Source organism: Hippocampus comes, unplaced genomic scaffold (assembly GCF_001891065.2).
Source record: "Hippocampus comes isolate QL1 unplaced genomic scaffold, H_comes_QL1_v1.1 scaffold31, whole genome shotgun sequence".
NCBI classification, from domain to species: Eukaryota; Metazoa; Chordata; class Actinopteri; order Syngnathiformes; family Syngnathidae; genus Hippocampus; species Hippocampus comes.
Window position 1 is genome coordinate 213,474 of NW_017806069.1, and position 8,459 is coordinate 221,932.

Sequence of the window (8,459 nt, forward strand, 5' to 3'; positions counted from 1 at the left end):
TTTTGGAGACTGCCGCTTGGGTTTTCTTCTCTCACTCACCCCTGTTCCACTTGTTTGGCGTGCCAAACGGCTCCTCTTTGCCCCTGCAAGTATAGAAATGCAACAAAAGAAGCGTGCGCGCCGATTGGTCGGCGACGCCCATCCCGCCTGCAAAGTGTCCACAAGAGAAAAGGGCCAAACGGGAAAAGCTCAAAAAGGATCACCAAAACCCACATCGGACCGCTGCCGATGGGAGAATCAGATCACGGACCGGGACAATGCAAACATTACTGGAGCGGAACAACACAAATAAACAAACGATGGCTCAGAGAAGCAACAGAGACCAGGAAATGGCGCACGGACACTCAAAGAGATGAAAACTTTTGTTCTTGTACACGTGGAATTGATTTCTCCAGACCCCGCTCTGGACGGAGCTGGCCGGGAAGAGCACAGGGGTCGAGACGTCACGCTGGCTTCCAAAGGGGAGGGGGGGGAAAAAAGCCAAACACAAAGCTTCGCTTGCAGAAAAGAAAAATGAATTGCATCCACAAGTAGAGGTAAGATCTGTCCGAAGGGGGGGGGAAATCGCGCCGACCCGAGGCTATTCAAGCCCAACCCGGCCAATGAACTTGATTTTATTTGTGAGTATTTTTGGGCAGAAAAAAAAAGCAAGATTTCTTCATGTTAAAATAATCTACCTATTTAAATGAACGTGATAAATGCATTTGCACAACGAAATAACGCTGAAACACAGAAGAGGCCAGACAGAGAGACCTTGATGCGCATTTGCTTCATTACGCAGAGAAATCCTGCAGCCCACTGGGCTTTAAATAGAATTCAAATCAAATAAATAGGTCAAGATAGATGAAATTATTTCTATCGTTTTGTTTGAACCAAATTTAACATCAAAGTTTCAATTTTCGTTGTCTGTAATTTGGTGCGACACGTGCGCAGTGCATGCTCAGCGTCTGGCCATCCGCGCTCCTGTTTAGTAGTTAGATTGCAATTACATTACAGCGCCTTCTCCACTTTATCCAAATTGTTTGCTTTAAAACTTTAAAACAAGTCTTCCTTCATTTAGCATCATTTTAGTATACATTTATTTTTAAAAAAGTCAGCGAGAGAGAAGCCCAACCCGACCCAAACCAACGATTGACATTTTAGGGCCCGATCTTACCTCTATACACAAGAACACAAATGTCGCCCGAGAGTCCCATCAGTTGTGCATTTTTCACTTGGGTGATTCTGACGCTGCAAGTCATGATTCTCCCTTCATGACTTGCAGCGTAAGCTTGTCAGCAATTTAAGAGTGACAGAACAACAACAACAACAAAAAACAGACAATCACACGACTCGTCGTGGTTGAAGTCAACCGCAGGCTCACCGGCGGCCTATCGGGCGCGTGTGAGACGGCTGCGTCAGTGGGAGTCTGAGTAGCGAAGGTCGGAAGCGCCCCATCAGTCTGAGTAGCGAAGGTGGGAAGCGCCCCATCAGACTCTTCGTCGGGACCTTGGGCCGTTCGTCCGTCTCAGGTACAGCACTCAGATGACCATCCACTCGACGGCCGAGGATAAAACCGCCGAAATGCCGTGTCCTAGGTTGTCATCGACGGCCACATCCAGCCGCAGCGGCGCCACGCCGACCATCTCGGCCTGCACCATTTGAGACAAAAAACTCGGGTCAAAAATGGAGGGGTGCGACGCTGACAAAATCGCCTGAAGAATTTTAGGTGGTGGCTGGAGTTTACCTGGGATCCAACTGGACAGGAAGGCGGCGAGTTCGATGGCTCTGGTGTTTCACTTAAATAAAAAAAAACAATTCAGCAAATGACATTTGTTGGCTTCGCGTACTTGACAGTTTGAGGCTTTGTCCACCGCACGCAACTGGAAAAAGAAAACTCATGTTCGTGGTGTGCCCGTCAGCTAATTTGTGATGTACACATCACCCTGGTGCAAGATATCCTCTTGCGACCCCCCTCATGCGGTCCGGTGCCTGCGCGACCCTGAAACACAGACAAACAAACAAAATGTTTTTCCTTGACGGTGTGACAGAGCCCTTTCTCCAACCCTGCCTACACTCTCGCCCACAAAGCAGCTTCCCAACTGACAAACGCCACAAAGTTTCTCTGAATCCAGACAAGCCAAACAACTCGCTGACCATCTCCAGCACGCCTTGCCAAAGAGCACTCGAGTGCGCACAAAGACACGGGTTCCACCGCCGGCTCCAAACGCACCGCCCGCGACTGCCACCGTTACCATCAGATCAACCCACAGTGACTATGCTTAACCGAGGCACACCGCAAAGCTCAATCCCCTGGCCCCTCCTGTTCAGCATTTTCAGGCAGCCTGCGGACAGATGATCCTCATCATTGCGCCGCTTGCGGAACTGCTCCTTGTTCTCACCCCCATTCGGCTCCATGTGAGTCCTGCAAACACCCCCCCCCCCAAAAAAAAGAACATCTTTGCAGGTGCCCCTTGTTAATTCAATTTCAACGTGTTTTGTTACCTCTGCACGCTCTTCCAATTCATCAGGATCCTCTTCCACCCGACAAAACGCACAGACTGCTTTTGTCCAGTTCTAGTCTTCATACTGCTCTGCTTCTGTGGTGTATCCTGTCCTAAATAGCTACTTCACACCGGAAGAAGAAGAAAAAAAAAAAACACTTCTGCAATTTTTCACTTCTCAAACCATGGGTTTTCCGACTTTCGTCTGATGGATCTTGGTGCCTCCCGCAGCCTGCAAGGGGACGATTAAAAACGTACTTTGGGCTATATTTGGAGCAGAAAGGGCTGAAAATGTTAATTTGTGAAAATCAGCATCAAAGATGAGACTAAATCACATTGACAGAAGATTAAAGGACATTGTTGACTCAGCTGCAACAGATGACCTCATATTGGGATTGAGGAGCGCGCCCCCCCACCCCCAAAAAAAGGAACATTTTTGACCATGAGAGTCAACGTTATCAAACCAGACCTGTAAATTTGAAAAACAAAAAAAATGCAGACCACCTGACAGAAAATACAGCATATTCAAACAAACAACCCTTCATAGTTCAACTCCCAAGCACAAAGACATCGGTTTTGTAATTTGCAACAATTGAAAAGAAAAGAGCTGGCCAGCTCGAAAATAAACCAAAAACATTTGAAAACGTGGCAAAAGGAACAAAGACGACAATGTACTGTGTCAAGCAAAAGGCGAATGGATTTTGAAGTCCTCCAACGCTGCAAATCGGGCAACATGCAAAATAACATCATAAGAAAGGGCGACAAACATTTGCTCGTGTGCTCACTCACTGAATAAAAGCCCTCGTGGCAATCTTGCCGCAGCTGTGCACCGCGCTCGATTAAATTCCCTCCCGCACACCTGACTCCAATTCATTTGCTAGCCTAACGTCAATCGGCCAATCCGAGCCAACCTCCTCCTGTTGACAGGCTTGCACCCTCAACAGAACGGTCCGAAAATGTCAAGATTGCCGTGTTTCTGGAAGCAAGGTGTCATTTTGAAAGAGACTAAATCTGTTCTCTCTGCATTTATTCTTTTTTTCCAGTCTGCAGACTCTTCAACAGACGGCCCAAATGAGTCTTTTGAGGCATGGCTCTGAGACTTAGCAGTTCCTTTTTTTTTTTCCCCCCTGTGAATCTGCCTGCAATGCAGCTTCCCGGAAGAGTGCCATACTGGACTCTCCACCTGCTGGGCAAAGACTAATTCGACATAAACGTGCAGAAGGGCCTCAAACCTGCCGACATCTCAAACGGTGACATGCAAATCAACCTACTAGATGGCAGCTTGACTTGTCCCTCGTTTGTGGTGTTTGCATGCATCTCCATTTTGAAGACGTCCAGAGTTTCGGGAGCTGGACCTGCTGCTGCAGTCGGTTCCAGTCGACGGTTCACCTTTTCAAGTGAGCTCAAAGATTTTCTTGTCAGTATCTCATTTTATAGACTGAAAGAACCATCACAAATTACTATTCACAGAAAAAAAAGGAACCTTTTTGGATGCCATCCATGTTTTTTACTCCTGACAAACATTTTCTCACAAACATAAATTTACTGTCATTAAAAAAAAAAAAAAAATTCCAGACCGGAATAAAAAGTGTCAAGTGTCAAGTCAGCATAGCGACTACCCTGGCAAAAAAGTGGTCAGCGTCGCCTAAAGGCTCTGGAGATCCTCCAGGCGTTGGGCTCCTCGTAGCGGTTGTAGAGAGGCTCCAGGCGCTGCTGCTTCTTCTGCTTGCTGAGGCGCGTCGGGTCGGACACCTTGAAGAAAGCGGGCGCAAACTCCACCAGCCAGCGAGGGTCGATGGTGGTCACCTCGCGCATGTACTCCTTGGTGGTCAGCACCAGCTCGTGGTAGACGAGCCTGGACAATCGCGGCGCCATCATCAGCATTCAAAGCAACCGCTGTGTCACAAGTCCAAAGCGCCGATGTGCTCGTGCTAACCAAGGTTATTACAATTCATGAAAACTAACAAAATGGTGTGCTTTGACAATTGTCGTTTTTAATTTGCACTCATTAAGCAGGCCATACATACTCACAAAAACTCAAATGAAACGTTTTCAAGAGTCAAAACACTTCAACTGATGGAGGGAAAGAAACCCCCCCCCCCCCAAAGCAACCTTTTCTAACCTTGATGCTAACTTACCATTCCGGCTGGCGGTTGAAGAGCGTGCTGGACGGGTGGAGGTACACCACCTGCTGGTCGATGAGGGTACGGTAGCCGTCTTGGGGGTGCTTCCTGGCGGCGTTGCGGAAGAAACCGCTGCAGATGGCCTTCTGGACGCGCATGGTCGACTTGCCGCAAGACACCACGTCCAGCTTGTGTCTGTGGAACGGACGTCGAAAAGCGGGCATTTTGAGCGTCCCCCTGGCCGACGGAATGAGCTTGCGGCGCTTCACCTGTCCATGATGCTCATCATCTGCTTGCGGATGTCCTGCGCTCTCTTGAGCGAGCGCCCCTGGATGAAGTTCTCGAAGCACCAGGGGCCGGAGAACTTGTTGTTCTTCCACGAGTTGAAGACGGCCAGCAGGGTGAGATGGTCGCCTTCGGGCTGGAAGAATTTGGCCTTCCTCTGGTCCGCCTGGATCTGCTTGTCCTGCCAACGGAAGACGCCGCACACGTTTTCTGCTTCTGCCACCTTCGGGGCAATTTGAGCGTGACATATTTTACGGCAAAACAAAAATATTGCATAACGAGCGGACTGACGTCATTTCTATCGTAAAATATTTTTGACAGCCCTCACACGACAGCTGATTTGCAAATGTGTCACTGGATTCCACTTTTAGGATGACATGATTTATAGTCAGATAGTTTGAAGATGTGACGTATCATATGACTTGACTTTTAAAAAGACTTGCAGCCTGTTACATGACTTATGACATGACGTATGGAGCAAGTTGATATTTCATCAATTGAAAAAACATGTCTGACATTTTGGAAGGAGTCATAAAATGTTGGGACACAATTCTTTGTAACACAAAAAAATATATGTAGGATTTTTTGGGTGGGGGGGGTCACAATGCGATCTGACAATGTTTACAACGCGATGGGAGTTTTTTTTTTCCTCCGCACATGTTGAGCATGTTGTACCTTTGGCCTGTAGAAGACGTTCTGCACGGACAACATGGAGACGATGGTGAGCATCTCCTCACTGCAGCCCAGATGCACGGACATGATCAACATCTTGCACAACATGGGCTCCAGAGGGAATTCGGCCATCTGCACGGGACGCCGGCGGACGTGCGTCAGAAAATGGAGAAAACGCATCGCGCACTCAAGGAAGCCACCTTCCGGCGGCGGCGGAGGCCTTTACCCTCCTTCCGAGTCGCGTGAGCAGGCCCTCGTCGTCCAGCGCGCCCAGAGTGTACAGCTGCTCCATGGCCGTGATCAGCGTCTCCATGGGGGGAGAGTCCATGAAGTCGAAGGCCAGCAGGTCGTTGATGCCCATGGCCTGGTGAACATTTTGAATCATGCCGTACTAGGCTGCATGCCGTTTCGGAACATGTGTTTTCCTTTCCATCCACGTCACAACACGCATGTACCTTGAGCGAGAGCACGGTGCTGGCCAGGTTGGTCCTCTGGATCTCCGGCACGTTGGAAGTCAACATCTCGTCCCTGTACGCTCGCTCCGTGTAGAGGCGGTAACACTTGCCGGGACCCGTCCTGCCCGCTCGGCCCGAACGCTGCTTGGCCTGCGCCTGGATGATACGACAGCATTTACCTGCTAGCATGGAGTGAATGCGAATATTTTGAGGGCGGCCTATCGACACGAGTACGGAGCGGGGAAAAAAAAAAGTAAGATAACCTCCTTTCTTTGTCCCACACTGGGGAAATTTGCAAGGTGCATTTTAAGGGTGATGTGGAAGGGCGGGGGTCCTATTATTTAGAGTGCGTCTTTTCCAAAATCGCGTATCATTTCCAGAGGATGACAAACCTGCGAGATGGGCGTCACCACCAGCTGATCGATGCCTGACTTGGAGTTGTAAACAATTTGTTTGACGAAACCGGGGTCCACCACGTAGTAGATGCCGTCGATGGTCAGCGACGTCTCGGCGATGTTGGTGGCGATGATCACCTAGCGGTCGGCATCACGAGCAAAAACTCCCATGTGTTCAACCGATGTACTGGGTTGCATGAACCGCTGACGTAAGGCTGTACAATCCGCCCATGAAACAACATCCCGATTGTGTCAGAGAGTAGTTTGTGCTCACTTTCCTGCTGCCGAGTGGCGCCGGATCAAAGATCCTGGTCTGCATCTCGCTGGGCAGCGCCGAATAGACGGGAAGGATGATGAGCTGCGGTGAATATTTTGAGGGCGGCCTATCGACACGAGTATGGAGTGGGGAAAAAAAAATGTTTTAAGATAAGATAACCTTTATTTGTCCCACACTAGGGAAATTTGCAAGATGCATTTTAAGGTTGATGTGGAAGGACGGGGGTCTTATTTAGAGTGCATCTATTCCAAAATCTCGTGTCATTTCCAGAGGATGACAAACCTGTGAGATGGGCGTCACCACCAGCTGGTCAATGCCTGACTTGGAGTTGTAAACAATTTGTTTGACGAAACCGGGGTCCACCACGTAGTAGATGCCGTCGATGGTCAGCGATGTCTCGGCGATGTTGGTGGCGATGATCACCTAGCGGTCGGCATCACGAGCAAAAACACCCATGTGTTCAACCGATGTACTGGGTTGCATGAACCGCTGACGTAAGGCTGTACAATCCGCCCATGAAACAACATCCCGATTGTGTCAGAGAGTAGTTTGTGCTCACTTTCCTGCTGCCGAGTGGCGCCGGATCAAAGATCCTGGTCTGCATCTCGCTGGGCAGCGCCGAATAGACGGGAAGGATGATGAGCTGCGGAACGTCGGGGCCCAGCATCCGCATGCGCTCGAAGAGCATTTCGCAGGCCGTGTCGATCTCCTCCTGCCCGGTCAAAAACACCAGGATGTCACCTGGAGAGGGGAGATTGGAATTGACATCGCTCAAAATAAAAACAACAAAAAAATTGGATTGCATGTACTTAAACTGGGAACGGTTGGCCTTGCAGGTCATCAAGGTTCCTCTCACAATATCAACAATACAATCCCAACACAAAGAGCTTAGAAGTGGAGTTTCTCTCAGCTACTCTTGGACTTGGAGTACTGACCAAAGACTTCAGATTTCTTCCGAGCTTGGACACCATCTGCTGCCCGTCATTGAGAGTAGCAAAAAAAAATCACGAGCAAAAACACCCATGTGTTCAACCGATGTACTGGGTTGCATGAACCGCTGACGTAAGGCTGTACAATCCGCCCATGAAACAACATCCCGATTGTGTCAGAGAGTAGTTTGTGCTCACTTTCCTGCTGCCGAGTGGCGCCGGATCAAAGATCCTGGTCTGCATCTCGCTGGGCAGCGCCGAATAGACGGGAAGGATGATGAGCTGCGGAACGTCGGGGCCCAGCATCCGCATGCGCTCGAAGAGCATTTCGCAGGCCGTGTCGATCTCCTCCTGCCCGGTCAAAAACACCAGGATGTCACCTGGAGAGGGGAGATTGGAATTGACATCGCTCAAAATAAAAACAACAAAAAAATTGGATTGCATGTACTTAAACTGGGAACGGTTGGCCTTGCAGGTCATCAAGGTTCCTCTCACAATATCAACAATACAATCCCAACACAAAGAGCTTCGAAGTGGAGTTTCTCTCAGTTGGACTTGGAGTACTGACAAAAGACTTCAGATTTCTTCCGAGCTTGGACACTATCTGCTGTCCGTCATTGAGAGTAGCAAAAAAAAAATAGTGGACTGATTTAATTCAAATGGACTTGTCTGTACGGTGCAGCCTTATGTTATGAATTTGTAGTTCTGGGGCTGCAAACCTCAAAGTAAAAGTACTCTGCTGCCACCCGGTGGGCATTGTGCACACGACAGGCGGCTTCGCTCTCACCTCCTGGCCCAGGCGACAACCGTACTCCTCCGAGACCCTCTTGGCGACGGACA

At 49.2% G+C, this 8,459-nt stretch overlaps 2 protein-coding genes across 2 annotated transcripts in view; one reads left to right on the plus strand and one right to left on the minus strand.

Annotated features, from left to right (window-relative positions):
• The window catches only part of msh2 (mutS homolog 2 (E. coli)), a 27,780-nt gene extending 23,800 nt beyond the window's left edge, over window positions 1-3,980 (plus strand). Inside the window, exon 17 of the mRNA XM_019893761.1 lies at window positions 3,534-3,980. Within this exon, the coding sequence (XP_019749320.1) occupies window positions 3,534-3,558 (25 nt within the window). The 3' untranslated portion in view covers window positions 3,559-3,980. The remainder of the gene's footprint in view (window positions 1-3,533) is intronic.
• A 58-nt stretch (window positions 3,981-4,038) lies between these two features.
• Window positions 4,039-8,459, minus strand: part of LOC109530161 (ATP-dependent RNA helicase DHX8-like) — an 8,166-nt gene continuing 3,745 nt past the window's right edge. Inside the window, exons 14-23 of the mRNA XM_019893728.1 lie at window positions 8,339-8,459; window positions 7,818-7,970; window positions 7,250-7,600; window positions 6,973-7,113; window positions 6,019-6,174; window positions 5,790-5,927; window positions 5,567-5,695; window positions 4,876-5,072; window positions 4,622-4,801; window positions 4,039-4,338 (exon numbers count right to left, since the gene is read on the minus strand). Coding sequence (XP_019749287.1) covers window positions 4,119-4,338; window positions 4,622-4,801; window positions 4,876-5,072; window positions 5,567-5,695; window positions 5,790-5,927; window positions 6,019-6,174; window positions 6,973-7,113; window positions 7,250-7,600; window positions 7,818-7,970; window positions 8,339-8,459 — 1,786 coding nt within the window. The 3' untranslated portion in view covers window positions 4,039-4,118. The remainder of the gene's footprint in view (window positions 4,339-4,621; window positions 4,802-4,875; window positions 5,073-5,566; window positions 5,696-5,789; window positions 5,928-6,018; window positions 6,175-6,972; window positions 7,114-7,249; window positions 7,601-7,817; window positions 7,971-8,338) is intronic.